The 22668-nt window shown below is 48.5% G+C and overlaps 1 protein-coding gene across 1 annotated transcript in view; it reads right to left on the bottom strand.

Moving 5' to 3' along the window:
• Positions 1-4409: 4409 nt before the first annotated feature.
• The window catches only part of ME3 (malic enzyme 3), a 202260-nt gene continuing 184001 nt past the window's right edge, over positions 4410-22668 (bottom strand). The window contains exons 7-14 of the mRNA XM_060103883.1: positions 22460-22569; positions 13525-13622; positions 12906-13019; positions 11188-11293; positions 10461-10603; positions 9728-9901; positions 5980-6078; positions 4410-4582 (exon numbers count right to left, since the gene is read on the bottom strand). Of these exons, the coding sequence (XP_059959866.1) occupies positions 4421-4582; positions 5980-6078; positions 9728-9901; positions 10461-10603; positions 11188-11293; positions 12906-13019; positions 13525-13622; positions 22460-22569 (1006 nt within the window). The 3' untranslated portion in view covers positions 4410-4420. The remainder of the gene's footprint in view (positions 4583-5979; positions 6079-9727; positions 9902-10460; positions 10604-11187; positions 11294-12905; positions 13020-13524; positions 13623-22459; positions 22570-22668) is intronic.

The raw sequence follows: 22668 nt of genomic DNA, 5'->3' as shown, positions 1-22668 counted from the left end.
TTTTTTTTTTTTTTTTTTTTGCAGTACGCGGGCCTCTCACTGTTGTGGCCTCTCCCATTGCGGAGCACAGGCTCTGGACGCGCAGGCTCAGCAGCCATGGCTCACGGGCCCAGCCGCTCCGCGGCATGTGGGATCTTCCCAGACCGGGGCATGAACCCGTGTCCCCTGCATCTGCAGGCAGACTCTCAACCACTGCGCCACCAGGGAAGCCCCATAGTGGTGAATTTTACCACCCCTCCCCCAGCCCTCGGGGATGTGTGACCCTCCCAAAGGTAGGTTAGGCCATTTGCCTTCAGTGGCCAGTGCAATGCTTCTTGAATTTTCTAGCTGATAACACACCCGGGGCTTGTTGGGACCTCAGTGGGTATTTTTCCCTTGGTGATCTTCCGGCCAACCATTCCACCATCCGGGCATTTCTGCACCACGATCGATTGTAGGTTTGTTGTGTCCTGTGAGGGGAGCCTGGCTGCCTTGCCAGGGTCCATCTTCTTCTCTCATTGCTTCCCTTGCATCCATTCTTAAGCTGTATGTGCGGTGGAAGAGAAATAGCTTCCTGTTGAGGGACAGGTTTTCAGTTCAGGTATATGTGTTCTCAACCACAACTTGCTCCATTTGCCTTCACCCTTTGTCTTTCCTCTCCCTGCCCTGTCCTACCATGGAACATTTCTCCATGTGTTTAAATCTTTAGTTTCTATCATCAATGATTTGCAGTTTTCATTGTACAAGACTTGCACCTCTTGAATTGCTTGAGTATTTTTTCTTTTTGATGCTATTGTGAATGGAATGTTTTCTTAATTTTATTTCTAGATTGTTTGCTGCTAGTCTATAGAAATACAATTGATTTTTGTATATTGACCTTGCTTTCTATGACCTTTCTAAACTCATTTGTTAGGAGAGAGAGAAAGAGAGATAGGGAGGGAGGGTGAGAGTGAGAGCAATGCAAGTGCTATTCTATTCTTTGGCATTTTCTGCTTACAGGATTATGTCATCTGTGAATAAAGGCAGTTTTACTTTTTTTGCCCCCCCAGTCTGGATGCCTTTACTTTTCTTTCTTTATTGAACTGGCTAGACCCTCCATGTTGACCAGGAGTGGTGAAAACAACTTCCAGATCTTAGGGAGAAAGTATTCATTCTTTCACCATTAAGTATGTTAGCTGTTGGTTCTTCATCAGGTTAAGGACATTCTCTTCTATTCTTAGTTTGTTGAAAGTTTTATTTCAAATGGGTGTTGGGTATTTTAAAATGCTTTTCCCACATCCATTGACATGTTTCTGTGGTTTGTGTCCTTCATTCTAGTAATATCATGTACTATGTTGGTCAATTTTTAAATGTTGAAACAACCTTGCATTCCTGGGATAAATTCCACTTGTTCATTGTGTTTAATTCTTTTATATTGATGGATTTGGCTCGCTAATATTTTGTTTTGAATTTTGCATCTATATTCATGAAGGATATTGGTCTATAGTTTTCTTGTGTTGTTTTTTTAATCTGGTTTTGATATCAGGGTAATACCAGTATCATGGAATGATTTTTGGAAGTGTTCCCTCCTCTATTTTCTGAAAGAGTTTGTGAAGGATTGGTATTATTTATACTTTAACTATTTGATAAAATTCACCCATGAAGAATTCTGGGCCTGGGCTTTTCTTGGTGGGAAGATTTTTAATTACTAATTCAATTTCTTTATTTGTTATAGGTCTATTGAATTCTACTCTAATCTTTGCTTACTTTGAATTTTGTTTGCTTTTCCTTTTCTAGTTTCTTTTTTTTGAATTTTATTATTTTTTTATACAGCAGGCTCTTATTAGTTATCTATTTTATACATATTAGTGTATATATGTCAATCCCAAGCTCCCAATTCATCCCACCACCCTCCACCCCCTGCTTTCCCCCCTTGGTGTCCATACGTTCGTTCTCTACATCTGTGTCTCTATTTCTGCCTTGCAAACCAGTTTATCTGTACCATTTTTCTAGATTCCACATATATGCATCAATATACAATATTTGTTTTGCTCTTTCTGACTTACTTCACTCTGTATGACAGTCTCTGCATCCATCCACATCTCTACAAATGACCCAGTTTCGTTCCTTTTTTATGGCTGAGTAATATTCCATTGTATATATGTACCACATGTTCTTTATCCATTCATCAGTCAATGGGCATTTAGGTTGCTTCCATGACCTGGCTGTTGTAAATAGTGCTGCAGTGAACATTGGAGTGCATGTGTCTTTTTGAATTATGGTTTTTCTCTGGGTGTATGCCCAGTAGTGGGATTGCTGGGTCATATGGTAATTCTATTTTTAGTTTTCTTTACTAGTTTCTTAAAGAGAAAGTTTATGTTATTGCTTTGAGAACTTTTATTCTTTTCTCCCCCCAGATATTGGCATTTAAAGCTATAAAATTTCCCTCTAAGCACTACTTTAGCTACAACTCATTAATTTTGATTTTCCTTTATTCAGCTCAACATATGTAATTTATCTTGTGATTTCTTCTTTGAACCGTGACTTACTTAGAAATATATTGTTTAATTTCCAAAGAATTGGAAATTTCCCATTTTCTTTTTTACTGTTGTTGATTTCTAATTTAATTATTAACTCCGTCCAAGAAGACTTCCTGGAGCCAAGTGCATCCGAACTCCAATGATGAATGATGTCTCCAGGCAGAAAGCTGGGGTGAACTGAAATTTAATTGGGAAAGAGCAGAGAAGCAGAGGGAAGGGCTTTCCAGGTAGAGACCAAGCACGTGTAAGGGCCTGTGTAAGTGCCAGCAAGATGTTCATTGAGCTTCAAACAAAGGAAATGTAATTTTTATCTTCTTTCTTTTTGTCTTTGTCAGTATAGCTAAAGCTTGTTAATTCAGTTGATCTCATCAACCTGTTATGGTTTCATTAATTTTCTCTACTATTTTTCTTTTCTGTTACATTGAGTATACAGGAGGTATCGTTGGGGTACAGAGGAAGTTGTGGGACAGGACGTAGAAAAGATCATGTAAAAGGCACCCTGGTGTTCAGATTCCAGCTTCACTCTTCAAGCCCTCTTCTGAAGAGTTTCTCATTATCCGTGAGTCCACGGATTTACAGAACAGGGATGCTTCCTCAGGATATTCTTGGCTGAGCACCAGCACCAAGGAAGCAGATGTTGGAAGAATAAGACCTAGGCAAGGGGTGACTGATGTCTCTGCTAATTACTCTTCTAGGATCCCATTCATCCACCTAGCCTGTCACGGAGGTGGTCGTATAGGACCTATTCACTGTGGGCAGTGCGGAACCTGAGGCGGAGCTGGCAGCAGGGGTGGGCAGTGGTAGGTCTCTGGGCATGCATTGTTGCTTCCTGTGTTATACAATGAAATTAGAGGCTGGATGCTGCCATGCCAACAGATGTTAGCAATTTAACAGGGTCTTTGGTTGTGAGGGCTGCAGGCTCGTCTCCCCGCTCCCCAGCCCCATGGTGTGGGCTCGCTGGACATGAGGGAGGTGAAGGCTACGACTGAACTTGGTCTAAGAAACACTCAGGACAGACTGACATCATTCGGTAAGAAAACTGCTCCAGTTTGCTAAATTACTTCAGAGTGAAGGGTGTAAGAGAGAGAATGTTCTAGAGCCAGGAACATGAAATCAAGTCTTCCCTAGAACTCCCCAGGGTGCTCTTCCCCTCACAGCCTCTCTTTCTCTTTCCTCTGGGTTTGCTGACACTCTCCACCCACACTTCTCTGGTTTTCCTTTTAGTAATGACCACAAAGGAATGCCTAACACTCAACAGCCCACAGGGCAGCGACCCTTTCTGGCTTGTGAGTTGCCTCCAGCCACTCAGCCCCCATGCCCATCTGAGTCTTAAAGGGTGTGTATTCCTCCAACAGGGACTGAACTCCTTGATGGGTGGGCCATGCTTTCTGGCCAGTGGCTGCCCTTACATTCCTCATTTCTCCATTAACCTTACCCATCCTTCACTCTTGGACTCACTGCAAACACTGCCCCCCAAGAAGCCTTCTTTTATGTCCTTATAGGAAGTATCCTCTCCCTTCTCTGAGTACCCTTGGCCTTTTTCTGCAGTTCTTCCATGGACTTACTACTTTCTCCCTTGTGGCAAAATGAATTGCGTGCATATCTCATCTCCTCTACTAGACCCCGGACCCTGTAAAGGCAGAGTTCCAGGCAGGACCCTAGATTTCCACAAAGTCTAGCCAATAGTTGGCAATTCACAGATGAAGAAATTCTTGGGAAGGAAGCCTGAGGAGGGTTACAGAAAAGTGAACTCAAGGCCTTCAGGGACAAGGCTCTCATTCACCATATGCCTGGGCATCTCCCCTCACACCAGAAAGTTCAAAGGAAAAACACAATGACAAGGATGGCCATTTTGGAACCCGTTTATATTGTCAGTGTTACTCTCGGCTTCGTTCAGCCCCACACCAGCCTCTGAGATTGCGTCAGACATTCTGAACATTCATGGCTTCCTTGGGCCAAGTGTAGCTGTCCAGCGTAAAGGAGTCATAGTCTGGAGTATAGACCAGGGATCTTACAAAAGCCTCCTTGTCCTTGGGCTCTGGGTAGTAGGAGGCCAGGTTGTGTTTGTAGGCGAAGTCGAGGACCTAGGGAAAAACACGTTTGACTGAGGAACTGGATCTAAGGAGGAACCTGTCTAAAGGCCCTTGCTTGGGAGCTTGTGGAAGGGGAATATACCCTGAAGCAGCAGATGTGTTCCTCTCATGAGTTGAGGCCCAGGAAGCCACTGGAGAGGAAGGATCTTGAGCTTTCTGCCTAGTAAGGAAGCCGTGACACCATGGGATAGACCCTGGGCCACAGGGTCAAGAGGCCTCAAAGTCTGCCTCTGCTTCCAACTGCCTGTGGGTCCTCAGCAGTGACATCATCCTTGCTGAGCCTCAGTTTCCTTATCTGTAAAGTGGGGGTCATGAGAGCTTTCTCTGGCATGGTGTGAGGATAAAATTAGGTAGCTGGTATAAGTGTTCAGTATCTGATATTTTTTTCTGTCTTAAACCTGGCTTGAATTGGACATTGTTCTCTGGGTATTAGATTCGGCTTCAGAAGAGGATGAATCTAAATATCCCCAAAAGGAAGGAACTGGACAGGGTGGACGTGGACTATAAGCTGCACTATTGGTCTTGAGGGCTGATTCTGGATCCTGCACTGGACAGCTCATGGGGAGTGCATGCTGTTGTGCAATGTGTTTTCTGAAATTATTCTTCAAACTTATAGAAAATGTAAAATGTATATTAATAGAAATAACAGTATAATAAACCCTCATGAATTCATCATCCAGATTAACAATTATCAGTGTCAGGCCAGTCTTTACTGCCCCATGTTCTGGTTGTTTGAAAACCCATCATCTCTGCATCGTCTATTGGGTGACATTTTTATGTAGAATATCCCCTGAACTTGATTCACCCGTGGCCCAGCCATTCTGAGCGAAAGGGGAGGCATGAGCATCTCCTCTGGCCAGAAAGGTGCCGAGAGTAGAGCTTTTCCACTGTTCTCTTTTAATGTCCTCCAAAACTCTGGGAGAGAGGAATTACTGGCTTCTTTGTAGAAGAAGGAAACTGCTGAGGCCCAGGGAAGTGAAGTGATTGGGCTCAGGAGACTCTGCCGCTGATTGGTAGAGCTAAGACCCTGCAGCCTGAGCTCTTTCCATGATGCTATACGAGTTGACCTTTCTGTGTAAATGGGCACTTATGATTCATTTTTAAATTCCACCCGCATTCTGGTCCACAAAACTAGGGCCTTTGGTGACCTTTCTGCCTGGTGTTTGAGGGGAAATCCAGGAGCTTTCCCAGAACTGCCCTGAGTGGGGTTGAGGTGGGGCTGGAGCTACAGGCAAGAGTGTGTCACCCAGCCTCTGGGGTGCATGCAGTGCAGCCCAGGGAGCTCAGCCTGTCTCCGTAGCTGCCACCCCCTTCGTCCTCCTAAAGTCACACAGAGAGGAAGCTGATGAGCCGCACTCCTCATAAGAAGCGGGTAAGACGTCCCTTACTTTGATGGCGATTCTCAGAGACACATCTCGGATGGTGCTGAGTGGGGGGTACAGTCTCCCCTGTGACAGATGCTGCTCAGAGACCTCTTGGGCGATTTGCTGGGGAGAGAGAACAGAGAGGAACAAGCTGAGTTTCCACCTTCCCAGAACAAACCCAACCCAGTACACCAGAAACTCACCTCGCCCCTCATACGTGGCCTATAAGTGCAGTTTCTACTCCTGTCTCTGCCACCTTGTGGCCCCAGGGGCGCTTAATGCTTGGGCTTAAGCAAGGACACATCCTTTCTGTCCCGTGAGACTGGCCGAGGCTTAAAACAACATGAAGCTGTCTGAATTCTCAAGGAAAATCACTAAGGCCAAGATGAATAAACCTGCGACTTGCAAAGCAGACTCTGGGGTCTCCCCCGCCCCGGCTGACCTAGCCTGTTGTACAGGGATCCCTGAGTCCCTCGCTTCCCGGGTTCCAGCCTCTCCCACGCATCCGGGCTGTCCCCCTAGGCCATCTTGTGTCTGTATTCAGGCCTCCTTGGGCTCTCCTCTCCTTTCTGGCCCTGGCCCCAGTGAGGAAAGAAAGGCTGCTTCTCCAGTGACACCACGAATGGGCCTAATGCGGTACCTGAATAAATGCCCTAAAAGCACTTTCAGCCCGGGAACAGCCTCTCCTACAGCTTCCCTTCCTGCTTCAGAGCTCGTCTCTAAGGGCCAGCTCTCCGCAGCCAGCCTTGTCCTCCAGCCTCAGGCACTGGTGCTCAGCCAGCCTTGCAGAACCGCCTCTTTAACGGGGCTTGGAATGCACTCCCACCCAATCTTCTCGTGTCAAATTGAAATCTGGGAAAAGCCACAGGGCTCTCTCAGAACTCTGTGTCCCGGGACGGACAGGGAAAGGAGCTGGTCTTGCCTCAGAGTTTGGCAGACATTAGGAACCTGGGCTCCCCCCTCTGCTACCTCGTTCTTAAATTACTCTCTGTCCTTTCTGTTCATTCAGTCAAACATCCACTGAGCTCTACGATATGCCGGGCTCTGTGCTAGGTGCTGAAGAGCCATGGTGGAGAAGCCACAGTCTTTTGCTTCCTGGAGACTGGTATCAGTGGACAATGAACAAACAATAGTAACGATTATAGTGATTTCGAGGAGAGGGGACATATGGGCACAGAGGAAGGCAGGGCCCAGTCTGCCATGTACAGGAAAGCCTTCCCAGAAGAAAAGACAGAAGCTAAGACCTGAAGGACAAAGTGTGAGTTACTTGAAGAGAGGAGAAGGAATAGCACATGCAAATTCTTAGAGGGAAGAGAGAGAACGACTGTAAAAGAAGCATGAGGGAAGGGATGTGGGAACAGATGTATATGTATGACTGATTCACTTTGTTATAAAGCAGAAACTAATAAAATAAATAAATAATAAATAAATAAATAAAAAAGAAGGCGGGGTAGGTTGACGGCAGGGGGAGGCTAAAAGGCTGGAGAGGAAGGAGGGCCCTGGATGAAGTGCCTTATATGGAAACCATGTGAAGGAGTTTGGCCTTTCCTGGAGCACCAATGAGCCATAAAAGGTCTGAAATTAGGAGAGAGATGGCCTGTTCTGGGCTTTAAGGGATTCTCTTTGTGGAGGTATAGAAGGTGAATTGACTAGAGGGAAGCAGAATTTCCACGGCTAGATCTGCAGCTAGAAAGGCTCTCCTGCAGAGTGACAAGTTATATTACGGTATGTGTGGCCACTTCTGAGATGCTGGGCACTGCTAATGCTCTGCCGTGTCTCTGAGTGAAAATGCCTGGGGCCATCCTGGCGCACCCCTCACAAGCCGGGTGACCTTGGGCAAGTAACTTAAACTCTCTGTGCCTCAGTTTCCTTGTCCGTAACATAGGGGTGATCGCTATAATTTACAGGGTTGTCAAGGTGAAATGAGATACTGCATGTACATCTCCTAAAACGTGTATTACTTTTTCCATAGGAAAATCAGTTTCAACTTAAATTATCTTAATTTAAAAACACCCTTTTCAGGGACTTCCCTGGTGGTCCAGTGGTAAAGAATCCGCCTCCAATGTAGGGGATGCAGGTTCAATTCCTGGTCAGGGACCTAAGATCCCACATGCCCCGGGGCAACTAAGCCCGCGTGCCACAACTATTGAGCTCGCGTGCCTCGACTAGAGCCCTTGTGCCACAACTAGAGAGAGAAAACCTGCACGCCACAACTAGAGAGAAGCCCGTGCACCACGATGCAGAGCCCGCGCGCCGCAGCTAAGACCCGACGCAGCCAAAAGTAAATAAAAAAACAAAAAACAGCCAAAGCAAACCAAACCAAACACCTGTTCAGAAATATAACCTGCCAGGCCTTTGAAGACCAGACTATCAGCTCCCGGAGGGGAGGGGCCTTATGCTACTCAGAGCAAGTGACTGAGAAGTAGATTGAGGAGAGGCTCCTGTCTGTTGAATTCATGGACACGGTTCATGAAAAGATGGAGCTGAAATGTCCCATAGCAGAGGCTGTGGGTTGTGCAGATGTTTCTGGGGGTTGCATAGGAAGGCTTTAGCAACCTTGTTTCTGCACAACAGGGGAATTTGCTTTCGGGTCAACTCCAAGCAGGAAGTGACTCTTCCCATCCAATGGGGGTTTCAGACAGCTCCGTCCATGGCCACAGGACACCACCACCACCAATCAAACGCAAAATACTCAAGCAAGAGGGACAGAGAACTACAGCATGAAGCCAGAGCTGGTGTGCACAAGGCTTGGGAGAGGCTGATGAAAATTCAGCAGACATAGGAGGAAGGAACTTGGTGCATGAGGCAGTTAGTTTCTTGTGGGACTCACAGAAGCAGGGCTGGGTAGGGCTGCGTGGAAGCCCTTCTTGTGGCTTGCTGGTTTGGGGCTCTCACCAGTGCCGTGGTGAGGGGGAAATGCAGACCCATGTCAGAAATCACAGTAGAGCCTTTGGAGCCCACTGGGGATAAATATGTTTAATATTTGTTGATAGTTTTGATTAGCTTAACTTCTCAACAGAAACATTTCTACGCCTTGGTTCCTCAGTGAAGATAAATGTGAAGTGCCTGGCACTTGGTAAGCGCTTGTTAAATGGCAGCCACTGTAACTGTTATGATTAACAACCATTATTACGAAGGTGGGCTGTCAGCCTTAACACATCCTTTCCTTGTTTTCAATTCACCATGCCCAGTAAAGAACGCGTGTGGGAGCTTTTCTGATAAGAGGCCTGGAGCAGGTGCACACCCACAGCCCCCATCTGTGCTCAAGACATGGGTACTCAGAGCAGGCAAACCTGACGTGCAGCCCATCCCCTTCCTTACAGAAATCTGCCCTAGTGGGGCTTATTTTGCTACCAGTTACCCAGTAACATGGCCAAGACCCATGGCTGGAAAAATCTGTTGCCTGTCACAGTGGGTGAGCCCACGGTTTCAGGTGGTTTTGACGGCGTCTCCGTTCTTGACATGCATACGGGCTCTGCTGGGAGGCAGGGCGCGGTACGAGGTATGCGCCCTCCCTGCCAGCACCCCTCCCACTGGCTACTCCTTGCCCCACCGCCCCTGCCTTAAAAAGCCTGTGTGTGTTTTCAGAGAAGCTCAAGCCTCCAGGCGACTTTGAGTGAAGCTTGACATTCAAGCACTCTGGGGAACCACTGAAGGACTGGGGCAGGTAGGTAGACGAAACAAGAGAAGGAACCTTTGGGGACCCGGTGTAGGAGCTCGTGGAGCTCACAGGCCCTCTGGGGTGCATTCAGGGCAGTGGGGACTGCAATACCTCTGCTGTCAGGAGGAAGAGCCTGTCCGGGATGTGCCGGACCCCGCCTGCGATGACTCCCAGAGCCACTCCAGGGAACACGTAGGCGTTGTTTCCCTGCCCGGGAATGAAGGTTCTGCCATCTTCCAGAGTCACGCCTTTAAAGGGACTTCCACTGGCAAAGATCCCTCGGCCCTGGGGGCAGGAAGAAAACCAGAGACGGAGCTTGGAGCTAGGTTTCAGGGGTCATGGTGGCCTAGTTTTATCTCCCAAAAGGTGACCCCATCCTCATCATCGGCTAAATGCTCAGCATTGTGCTGAGGACATTGCAGGTGCTGAAAGCACACCTGTTCATCTGACCAGAAAGCTGAGCTCCCACTGAGTTACCTGGCAGCCACAAAACCACAGAATGGGGAAGGTGTAGCTTTGAACCTGTCACCTCCCCGGAGGGGCAAGCCAGGTATGCAAATGGCCTAGAGTCCACAAGCGCCTTGAGTTCTGGTCAGAGCTCTATGTTAGGGGAACCCTGAGCAGTAAAGCCTACTGGTAAGAGCCTGGGCTTTGGAGCCGGACCTGGGTTTGAGGGCCAGCTCCACTCCCTTTTAGCTCTGTGACCTTGGGCAAGTTACTTCATCTTTCTGAAACTCAGTTTGCTTATCAGCGATGTGGGGATTTTTTTTCACCCTCGTAGGGTTGCTCGTGGTTACTGTTACTATGTCCTCTCAGCCCGGGGAAGGAAGGACTCCCCGCTGACCTCGGTGACCTGGTAGCACTTCTCAGCCGTGCACTCGGCCTTGCTGGTGGGGTTGCTCAGGGCAAAGATGATGGGGCGCTCGTGGAAGGAGGCCATGTCCCTCAGAATCTGCTCCGTGAAGGCTCCTGCGATGGCGGCAACGCCTACGGGGAAAAGGGGGAGGTAGTGGGGTGCCTACTCTTTATATACACCCCATTCCTCTCCTGGTGGTGGTGGTGGAACTAGGTACAACACAGAAGACTCAGGAGTCTTGAGGATGGCATCTGCCATAGGGATGAGGGAGGACAGGAGAAAAGGGTCTCCCTGCTTGAGTTGGCTGAGACCCCCTGTTAATTCCACTGGTCCACTTCAGGCCCCAGCCCAGTTAAGATGCACCTGTGAAGCATGCCTGGCCACTGTCCTTTAGAGTGGACTGCTCCCGCAGGACAGAGAGTGATGCCAGGGTCCCCTCCTTGGGGGAGGAGTGCTCATGTCATCCTGGTTAGAGAGACCAGCCTGTGCTTTTCCACTTTACTGTATAATTCTGCATCACGCGGCCCAGCTTGGTGCCTTAGTTCTACGGTTCTTATACAGTAATACCTCAATAAAAGTTTGTAGCATTGAATTGGAAATGAGGGGAAAGAGCTGTGTTTCCAAGGGTTGCTTATGCCTCCTCGCTGAGCCTCAGTCTTCACCTGCAAGTCAAGAGGATTAGCTGGGCTGGGCAGTGGGTCGCTCCTCCTCCTACCTATGATGGCCGTGGGCTTCACCAGCCTCACCACCTCCTCCAGGGAGTTCACTTCAGGGTGGTCCTGGGCAAACATCTCTTTCTCATGGTTCAGGTGGCTCCTCCCCTGCAGGGAAAGGAAGAACATGATACAGCTGTGGTGGTGAGAACCGCTGGGCAGTGCCTGGATGCATCTGTGTACTCTAAGAGCATTCCCTGCAGAGCCCTGTGCTTTGGTCTGAGCTGTCAGAACCTTGGGCCCTGTCCTTTTGATCAAAATCTACGATGCAACCTAAGAATTTTAAATGTGTGTGTGTGTATGTGTGTATTTCTTTCTTTAATCCAAATCACATATGGAGAACCCGTAAGGCCTTTCTTTGAGCTGCTGGGGTCATGGCTTCCTGGGCCAGGACAGAAAGGCTCTGAGGAAATGCCTGAGTCTGGACCAAGACTCTTGGCCCCAAGACATATGGCACAGAGGCCCAGCTGAGAGATGGGGGCCTGAGTCACCCAGGGTCAGGGCGCTAATTTGAATGTTTTTGACAAGAGCCATTAACCTCCCGATAAATAATAATAAGCTGAGATCCAGGACAGGCTTGTAATGGCTGGCTGCTCCCAATGGGGTCCAGATTCCTTCCATTTCTTCAAATAGGAGTCAGTGGGTGACAGGCTGGTCAACGTTTCTGATGACTCCTTTGGGTCAGCTGGCCTCATGAGAACCAGAGTGAAAACACCAGCTCTGAGAGATCTTTGAGGAGGGGTGAGCTCAATGGGGTGAGCAAAGGTGATGTTGAAATGTGGGAAAGAGGCAAGTGGGGCAGCCTCCACCTGTGCCTGGACCATGTTCTGGAATGATCCCAGTTCTTTCTGGTGGGAACCTGCCCTTATAGGGAACAATAGGAAGGTCTGTTGCTTCTGAGGGGGGTCTCCACTATTCTTGGTTGAGAGCCTCGCGTTCCTATCTCTGTTTTTTTTTAGGCTCTCACTGTCACAGTCTATGTTAGTGAAATCTCAGGATTAAAACATGGAGCTCTGAGGGAAGTCCTGAGGGAGGAGGTCATCCAACTGTGCCCCTCACCACACTGCAGTCAGAAGCTGGACTGTCTCTCTCATTCATTCCTTCCTTCATACCTCAAACATCAATTATGTACTTATCACATGCAGGACCTTGACATCAAGACTATACAGCCTCACGGGGAGGGAGGCAAGGAAAGGGGCAACAGCCCTATCATGGGATAAGTGTAATATATGAAGGGCGGAAGGCTACATGAGCATAAACACAGGGAACTAATTGAGACCCAGATACTCAGAGAAGCTGCTTGAAGGAGGTACAGAAGACAGGGAGGAAACAGATGGAGTTGAGGGCTGTGAGTGGGTGTGTGGAAAAAGAGAAGGGCATTCCAGGCAGAGGAACAAAATATGCAAAGATGTAGACGAGAGAGAGCATGTTACTTTTGGACAACTATGATTCAACATGGCTAGAGGTGAGTACAAGGCAGGACGTGGGGGGACATGAGACTGGAAAGAGCACACGTATACACATTTGCATGCACATTCAAAGCTTTTGGACAAGAGCAATTAAGGCTACTTTGGGATGAATCTTTTGCTTTGGGGATTAGGACACTGCCCTCCTTCTGCTCTCTCTTCTGTCTGAGCAGTTTACCCCTTGAGATCTCTTCCAGTCCAGTTCCAATAGCTGTAGCTATCAGGTAACCTCCAGGTCTCCAGACTGACAGTACCTTGACAATGAGCCCCTTGGAGTCCACCATCCAGATCTTCCTTGTGGCCTCTGCCTTGGGTACGCCTTCTTTCTCTAGGGCCATGACAAGGAGGTGGGCGATGCCCATGGCTGCCTGCGAGGTGGGTGTTTAGACAAAAGGCAAAAGCTGCTCAGGATTTTATCAGATGCTTCACCAAGATCCTCGCTTCTTCCCTCACTACTCCCAGGAGGCCCAGTTAAGTCTCTGCCTTGAGACACCCAAATGTTGGGGCCCAGGCAGCTGCAATGATCACAACTCATCTGTGCTGTTTCCTCTCCTCAGAAGCCCAGAACACCGCTCCTCGCGGCTACTCCACCCATTCTTTTTTTTTTTTTTTTTTTTTTTTTGCGGTACGTGGGCCTCCCACTGTTGTGGCCTCTCCTGTTGCGGAGCACAGGCTCCAGACGCGCAGGCTCAGCGGCCATGGCTCGTGGGCCCAGCCGCTCCGCGGCATGTGGGATCTTCCCAGACCGGGGCACGAACCCGTGTCCCCTGCATTGGCAGGCGGACTCTCAACTACTGCGCCACCAGGGAAGCCCCTCCACCCATTCTTATTCACCTACTGGAACAACAGCAGAGAGCCCCCGATGGCACTTACTTCACCAGCACCTTGGAAAACAAACACGTGATTGGAGAGCTTGTTCTTGGTGATTCGCAGAGCAGCCAGGATCCCTGCCACGGCGACGGAGGCTGTGCCTGCAACAGAGTGGACGGAGATCACCCTCTGGCCACCGGGTCCCACCCCCAAGACCCTTGGCAGAGTTCCCCACACCTAGAACCTGTGATGGAACAAGCGACTTTCCCTCGCCCTTACAGAGGTCAGCCCTGTAGGCACGCAGGTTGTCAAGCAACTCTCTTTTGCATGATACTCTCCATGCACTCTTTTGCAGATAACTGTTAGTTTGAGAAATAGCTCCTGGATTGTTACCCTGGGAGAGAGGATCAGAGGGTCAGGTGCTGCTACCACCATCATTCATAAATGAAACGACAAGGACAAATACAAGGGAAGACAAATACAAGAGTAGCTAGTCCTGCCCAGAGATGGGTGGTGTGACTATATTCCAGAGATAAATATGTCAAAAAAATGCACAGTGTGACAGTTGTGAGTTAAGTTTTATTGGGGGCACAATGAGAACTATAGCCCAGGAGACAGCCCCTCAGATAGCTCCGAAGAGGGGTGTGGGTGTCAGTGTATGTGATTTTGGTGAAGGGCGTACGTGCAATCAAGCACACATTTTGGCAGAAGGTTGCTGCTGGTTACAAGAAGCTTGTTGAGCCTCGTCACGAGGAGTGGATGTCTCCGTTAATGATTTTAGTGTTTTCCTAGATATGAGAAGATGCAAGAAACTGGGCTCATAAAATCTTCTGAAAATATCTAAGTATCTGAAGGCCTGTTCTGCCAGTTTTTCCCAGAGCACAGAGTGCCTCATGCCTGATTTCTGCCTTGAACTCCTTTCAGGGTGTGTTGAAGGTCGGTGACTGCAGTGGCTAGTGACTTCATTCTTGTAGAACCAGATGATGAGCGACATTCTTTAGCTGGCAAATAACTGTAGACACTTTGCCTCTCCCCATTTCAGGGAGAAGGTGAGAATGTCTTCAGTTGTTGGAAAGATAGTTGCATCTTATTAGGCATTTTGTTAGAGTTTGTTGTTGTTGTCTGGAAGTACCAATGTGCAGGACGGTATGTATGGATGCTGAACAGCCAGAAGGGTGGACTGTGCCGATTACTGGGTAATCGTTTCTCCTTTGTCTGCAAACCACTTTTCAGCTTTACCAATTGGCTCTATGGTGGGCTCTGCCAATAGGGGGTGCCAGAGGGCGACTGAAAGACTAGATGGGCAGGGAAAGAACAGCTTTTCCAGCATCACTCCTACTTTGTAAGATTGCTGGGTAAAATGTAGGACATTCAGTTAAATTTGAATTTTAGATAAACACAAAATAATTTTCTAGTGTGTGTTCCATGCAATATTAGCATAAATATTCTAAAAACTGTTATTTGTCTGAAATTCAAATTTAGCTGATCATCTGCATTTTGTTTTTGCTAAATCTGGCAACTCCATAGCCTTGGTTTTTTAATCTTACAGCAGCTGTTTGTTCCACAAGCAGCAGTTGAATCCAGTTTGCTGTTTGTCCGTCACTTACAGAACTAGCCTCGTAGCTCGTGCCCCTCAGAGGCACGAACGCTAGCCAGCTGTCACCTCGTCTTCCCTGTGTTCCCCCAGCCTCAGGGGTGGTAGCAGATCCTTAGTGTTTCTTTCTGGCTTTTCAGTTCTTTAATGCAGAATTCACAATTCTTTATGTCGAGTTTTCTCTGTTAAGACGACTGGTGTGGACCCTGACAGAGTCACAATAAAGTAATCGCAACTGGCAATGCTAAGCCTCTATGATGGTTAAAGAAAAGGAAATTAAAGTGTGACTGTTTATGGTCATTAAAATTGTGCAAATCAAAGAAACTGATGTTATCTATGGCTGGCGAGGGAGCAATGAAAAGGGCAAAGTTCAGCACACATTCCATTTTAAAGAGCTACAACCCTTTTTGGAAAACTATTTCCCAATATAGACCAAAGGCATAAAATGTTTTTGCCCTTTGACCTCATGCTTCTATTTCTGGGAATCTATGTATGAAAAAATCCAAAAGGTATGTGGTAGGATATTTATGACAGTGTTATTTATAATGTAGAATGACTGGAAATAACAAACACCTAACAAAAGAGCAATGGTTAAGTAAATTAGCTAGTGTAGGCACTAGTAGGATGTTGAAGCTATTAAAAATATTCATTATGAAGATGGTGTAGCAACACAGAAAATGCTATGAAGTTAGTAACTAACATCACATATTGTTCTAAGTGCTTTATATGTCTTAATGTAAAGACATTTATTTAATCCTATCATCATCCCCATTTTACAGATTGGGAAAAGACATTTATTTAATCCTATCATCATCCCCATTTTACAGATTGGGAAAATGAGGTACGGAGCAGTTTGCTGAGTCGTCCAAGATCACACAAAAGAGTGAGGCTTTGAACTCAGGGAATCGGGCTCTAGGGCATGTGCTCTTAACCCCTAAATCATGCTTCACTGAGTTAATTGGAAGGAAGAGAACATTCAACAGTCTACATACTATGATTCTAATTGTAACAAAATATACACACAAAATCCAAAAGGAGCTACAAAATACTAATGGTTGCAGGGTGGGAGCAGGAGTGAACTTTCCGTTTTCTGTTTCCAGTTTTCCATTGGACAGAGAGCACCTTTTCCCCTCATCTGATTCTATTATATTTCACCACAGCCTTCTGCCTCCTGAAAGGAGCTGTACAAAGCATACGACACAAGGTGGCGCCAAAGATATTTCATCAGAGAACCTCCCAAAGACACTGCATTCTTGATGGGTCTGTTCCTTCTTGGAGGTCAAGTATCTTTTGTGGTTAGAACCCACAGGCTGAATAACAGCTTACCTGCAGAAATTCAGTGCTGGATGGAGAGCGTGACATCCAACAACTGTACAGATGAGGAAACTGAGGCCAGAGAGAGGCAGTGGCTTCCGCCTGTCAGTCACCAAGTTAGAAGTAAAGCAGGTAAACCTGGGTTGCTGCTTCCACCCCTTCCTGGTCTATGCAGCTCACACAGCCTTTCCTGACTCTGGAGTTGAAGGCAGCAGGAGTGGCCTTATGGGGTTTCCCTGGGGGAGACCTGAGGAGCAGGTGGTAGTGGAAGTGGAGGGAAGTGAACTTAGGTGGTGGATGTAATTGTTCAGTTGTGACTCTGGACGGGGTGGAAAACACAAAGCATTGGGAAATCTGGTAGAAAAGAGTTGAAAATTTCAAAAGGATACAATAACTGCCACTTATTGATTGCTCTCCCCGTGACCTTGGCTCTGTGCTATGTATGCGCTTGCCTGCATTTATTTGCTCATTTAATCTTTACAGCAACTCTAGGAAATAGGTACTACTGAGCTCCCATTTTTTCCCCTTTCAGAAGTGGAAAGTGAAGTTCAAAGAAAGTAGAAACAACCAGGAGAGAAGTGAATCCTCTCACCACCAACTCTGTAAAACCTCTGCCTCCTGTCCATATACTTTGCCGTTTCTCCTGTTACGTGGATGAATGGTCCCTGCTCTTAGCTAAAGCCACCTCTGGCTGTGTGCTGGATCCCACCATGTTTACCTACTCAAGGAAGTTGTTTTGTAATTCTCTCCCTTTTTTTCCCCTGCATCCTCAACTGCTCCCTCTCTAGTGAATCACTGCCATCAGCATACAAATATGTCATCGAGTTCCCATCCTTAAAAAGCCTCCTCTTGACCCTATGTCATTCCCACCCCCCCTTTTTTTTTTTTTTCTCTGTACGCGGGCCTCTCACTGTTGTGGCCTCTCCCGTTGCGGAGCACAGGCTCCGGACGCGCAGGCTCAGTGGCCATGGCTCACGGGCCCAGCCACTCCGCGGCATGTGGGATCTTCCTGGACCGGGGCACGAACCCGTGTCCCCTGCATCGGCAGGCGGACTCTCAACCACTGCACCACCAGAGAAGCCCCCCTCCCTATTTCTTACTTCCCTTTATAGCCAAATTCTTCTAAAGAGCTGAATATACTCATTACCTCTGTTTCCTTTCTTCTTGGTCTCCCTGAAACCCAGTCCCATCAGGCGACTGCCCCACCTCTTGTCAACCTCACCAGCACCTCCATCTTGCCAAGTTTGGTTGTCAGTCCTCAGCCCTCCTCTTCCTTGACCTTTCATCAGCATTTGATACTGGTGTTCATTCCTTCCTTTGGGAAACTCTGCATGTGGCTTCTGGAACCCCATGCTCACTGGCTACCTTGCTGGCTACTTCTCATTCTTCTTTCGGGGATCTTTCTCTGAGGCCATCCTCTGAAGTGGCAAGTTGCCCTATTCACAGTCCAGAACTCAAGAGGGAAAACAGCAGTTCTTAAATCCCATATTATAAAGTTTGGCAAAGAAAGTTATCTCCATCATTAACTTTCATTTTGAGGAGGAGGGTCTTGGGTAATGTATTAGGGATTTGTGTGTGTGTGTGTGTGTGTGTGTGTGTGTGTGGTACGCGGGCCTCTCGCTGTTGTGGCCTCTCCTGTTGCGGAGCACAGGCTCCGGACGCGCAGGTTCTGTGGCCATGGCTCACGGGCCCAGCCGCTCCGTGGCATGTGGGATCCTCCCAGACTGGGGCACGAACCCGCGTCCCCTGCATCGGCAGGCAGACTCTCAACCACTGCGCCACCAGGGAAGACTTGTTAGCATAGTGCCCATCCAGCCAGGATCAACGCTGGCCTTAGAAAGGCGTCCTGATCTTTCTGGCAGTACTGGCTGAGGATCCCTCATGGCTGCGAATACTACCATGTCCATTTTACAGAGCAGGAAAAGAAGACTGGGAGGATTTAAGCCACTTGGCCAAAGCCCCAAAGCATAAAAGTGGGGATTCAGACCTAGACTTGTCTCAGTCCAACATCTGACTGTTAAGCACTCTGGCTCACAGATGAAAACTTGAAAGTATGAGGGGTGACCATGGCCTGACATACCACACAGGCAACCTGACTGGCCGTCTGCTCTCAGGAATGTGGCGGGACTTGAGGGCAGTGCAGGTCCAGGGAGGCCTGGTGGGGTGGGAAGATGCTCTGGAGCTGACAGGCCAGCTGGGCTTTGCTGTCCCCAGCCACACTGTGGGCAGCTAGCCATGGAGGCCGGGGGCCTGTGCTCACCAGGACAGCAGTATCCTGGACCTGGCTTCTTGGGAAGGACACAGCTGGCCAGTCCTCCAGCGTGACCATTCCTGGCGCTGTTCCCCTTCCAGGTCTCTCTCTCTTCCGCTAAGAGCTGGGATGCTTCTGTGATCCCAGTTGAAACAACAAAAGTCACCTGAGCCTCTGCCTTTTCCAAAACTCCTGAAGAGGCTTCCAGCGATGAGTCAGCGCACGGGCAGCCCTGCTCACCCAGAACCAGCCTGGGGAGGCTGAGGCTTTCCACCCATCTGAGCTGGGAGTAGGGCCAGGGCCGGGGCAGGGGGCGTGCGGAGGAGACCATGGCAGCCCTGGGGAGCTCTTTACCCTGCCAGTGCTGGGGCTTCAGAGGCCCAACCCTGTGGTCGGCCACGTGGGGTTGGTGATTCCCAGGAGTGTGAAACAGCAGGACTGGCTGGGAAAGAGTTCAAATCTTGTGCCCCAGCTTCTGCTCAGCACCAGGCACGGCCCTGCCCTCATGGAGCTTAGTCTGGTGGGGACCCTGAGGCCTTTAGTTGTATCTTTCCTTATTCCACTGAGGACGTGAGGCTGCGCTGGTGTTCATTTCATGTGGGCAGCCTGGTCCCGTCCCCCGCCATTCTGGGGTGTTCCAGAAGATTCTGACCATGAGTCCTGCTGGGGGGGATCGGGCCTGTGCCCAGCAACCACGTGCGGTTTGGTTTTGGTGTCTGTTTGCCACTGTGATTCCTCCCACCCTCCCCCTTCTCCCAGCTCTCTCCAATTCTGTGCACGCAGGCGTTCCTTTCTATTTTTGAGCATGGCTATGTAGTTTCATGTTTCTTTTCCCTTTGCTCTTTACCTTGTATTTGGAGGTCAGGGGGTCAATTCTAGCATGAGCTTAATCTTCCACGTTGCCCCATTAATCCCGTAATTCCTCACCAGTCTGCTAATTGCCCACCCAGCACAGAGAGTACACATCATAGGCTTCTGGTTCTGGACCCATCACTAACCAGCTGGTGACTGTGGGCCAGCCCCTCCCCGTCCCCAGGCCTCATCGCGGGGTCTGTGAACTGTGGGAGTTAGAGGAGAGGACGGGAGGGGTGAGGAGAGCGGTGACACCCACACTTCCGTGGGGTCCGGAATTTAATCCTCACCAAGGAGACTCACGGCATTGCCTCACCTACGAGGGAGCACAGGCAGCCCGACGTCATGGACAGACAGTGAATTCCGAGTTAGAAATGACTAGGTTCTAGCCCCAGCTTTATGCCTGTTAGGCTGTGCGACGTGGAGCAAAACTTAAGCCTTGAACTTCAGTTGCCTCATCAGTGACACGAACAGCAACGTCCGTCCTCCCCACAGGCGGAGGGGGTGAGGCAAGGAAGCTGTGAAATAGTGTGGATGGAAAACACTTTTCTAGCCTAAAGCTCTGTGTTCATGCCAACTGGATTCCTTGGCACAGTTTGGGTTCCCTGGGAAGCAGATTCAGAGAGATGTGAAGTGTTCAGGATGTTATCAAGAAGTGCCCTTGGGACCAGCACACCTGTGCTAGGGAGGGAGTGGAAGCAGGATGGGGTCGAGGATGGGGAAGCAGGAGAAGCTGAGCTGCGACGCGGTCCCCAGGGCCTCAGCCAACCCCGTGGGGAGCTCTGGAGTTAAATGTCCCCTCAGAGTTGTCCTGCACTGGGCCAAAATGGTTGAGCTTCTATATTCCCTGATCACCTGGTGATGCCGTCCTGGCAGGGCAGGACCGTGGTCTGCTTGATGCTCCAGCCAGCCCTGCCGCCAGCTGGGGCAACAAGTCCTTTCTTGAAGGAAGATCTGGGCGGTGCTGTTAATCACATGGCCACGCCTAATGGTCAGGTTGTCCCGATCAAAGACTCGATATTATAGGGCTCCTGCCATTCTAGTACGATTTGCCAGCTCTCCTCATGCATTTTAGTTTAATGACTTTAGTCTCTCATTTCTGAGAAAAGAATGGGAAATTCCTCCTCTGTTTGCCGTGGGACCCAGAAAACCATTCCATCTGGCTTTGCCTGGGAGTGAAATAGGCTCTACTGGAACTGGGTATCAACAGGAACTAAAAAGTAACGAACTGATTTAAATTTAAGAACTTTTGTGTGTGTATACATGAGGGTGTATACATGTGAAGATGTATATATGTCTGCGTGTGAGCACATGTGGGGTGCATTTCTGGGTGAGTATATGTATGACGACCTGGACAAGAGAGAGGCTTCGGGGGCAGGTGTCCAGTGTAGACACACCCACATGAACAGGTGGGTGCTTATGAGAATCTCAATTTGTGCAAGTGGACCTCGTTCATTCATTCTTCCAACATTAATGAAGCATCTACAGTGTGCCAGGCACTTGTGCTGGGGCTGGGAAGTGAGAAGAGAAAAGATGTGGTTCCTGCCTCTGGGAGCCTATTGTCTCCTGGGGAGACAGACAACTCAGTGCAGGCATGTGGGGTAGCGCGTGGTAAGAAAGTTGACAGAGCGGGGCACAGGAGGCTGTGGAGGCACCCGGTGTGCATCCAAATCAGGCTGTCCCTGCCCTGGGACAGGAGACCCTGGAGCTGAGCCTTGAAGGGTGAGTAGGAGTTACCGAGCCAAAGATGATGGGGAAGATTGTCCCAAGCTGAGAAGCAGAGCTTTCACGTGCAGAGGGAACTGACCCAGAGGGAGGTCACAGGAGTACAAATAAGACGGGGTTGGAAATATCTGGTAGGATTAAGCTGTGAAGTGCTTAGAACCGTGCCTGATGAATAACAAGTATTCAGCTCTAAACCTTAGCTATTTTTAACCTGGGCTTGAATCCTCCTAGGTCTATCTTACTCACTTGATGAAAACTGTGACCTCTTTGGGCCGCATCTGCAAAATGTTGGCCCATCTTTAACTCCCAGGGACCCATACCTGTCCCCTACCAACCTGTTCTTTTTTACATGACATGGTTCCTTGATTTGAAAAGATCTTGCTTGCCAAACTTCATTTGTTAAATAATAACCTACATGTCATCAAGGTTTCCCTTGGGCTTTATAAAATACTAGGAATAACTGGCAATGCTCCTTCCTGAGGACTCCTGGATCAGGTGAGATAATCGCTGAGAAGCCACCCTTCCTACTCCAGTGTCACATGCTGGCATCTCCGCAGCAAGAAGCAAGTGCCTTTAGATATTTCTGGTCCACAGAACAGGGAGCCAAGCTGACCCTGAACTAGAATATGCTTCCCATTGACTTTTGGAATGTTCTGGGGCCTCGGTTATCATTGTGAGAAGCACTCATTCCAGCCAAGTTAAGAGAAGGCCTTATCCTGATTCCCTGACAGTGACATGCCTCGTGTTTGGAAAATCCAAGAGCGAGCTATTGTGGCTGGTGAAGGCCACTTTTATGGTGATTGATGCTTTGGTCTGATGAGTCCTATGCGCTGGTACTTTCCATATATTAGCTCTTTAAATTTTCACAATAATCTTCCAAGGTAGTTACTATCATTCCCAATGAATAGATGATGAAAGTGTGGCTTAGAGAGGTGATCTGCCCACGTTCAACCAGCTAGTAAATCACAGCATTGTTTAAAATTTCTTGCATGTGTCTAATCACCAAATTCTTACTTTTCTCTGAAGCAGTAATCATCTCCATCTTATAGGTGAAGAAACTGAGACTTAGCAAAGTTATGGGACATGTCCAAGGTCACAGAGCTGAGAATTAGCAAAGTGAATCTGGATTTACTGCTCTTTCTTCAACAGCTGCTGGCAGCAAACCGGCTATGAGGTGGTCCCTCCCCACCTGGGCACCCAGGTGAGCCTTTGTGAGAAGGCATTAGTCCTCAGGGGCTCTGTCAGGAGGGGTGGAAACTTACCTTGGATGTCATCGTTGAACATGCAGTACTTGTTGCGGTATTTGTTGAGAAGGCGGAAGGCATTGGCATTGGCAAAGTCTTCAAACTGGATGAGGCAATTTATTCCAAACCTGTGGAGAGGGAGAGGAAAGAGCATGTGATTGCCTCCCCAAGCTGATGCCTGGCAGGTCCCAGCCTGCACTGGGGAGCAGGGAGGTGCAGGCCAGGGG

The sequence above is a fragment of the Mesoplodon densirostris genome, chromosome 7 (assembly GCF_025265405.1).
Source record: "Mesoplodon densirostris isolate mMesDen1 chromosome 7, mMesDen1 primary haplotype, whole genome shotgun sequence".
Taxonomy (NCBI): Eukaryota; Metazoa; Chordata; class Mammalia; order Artiodactyla; family Ziphiidae; genus Mesoplodon; species Mesoplodon densirostris.
Note: the sequence above shows the minus strand (reverse complement) of the source record. Positions and strands in the feature narration are given on the sequence as shown.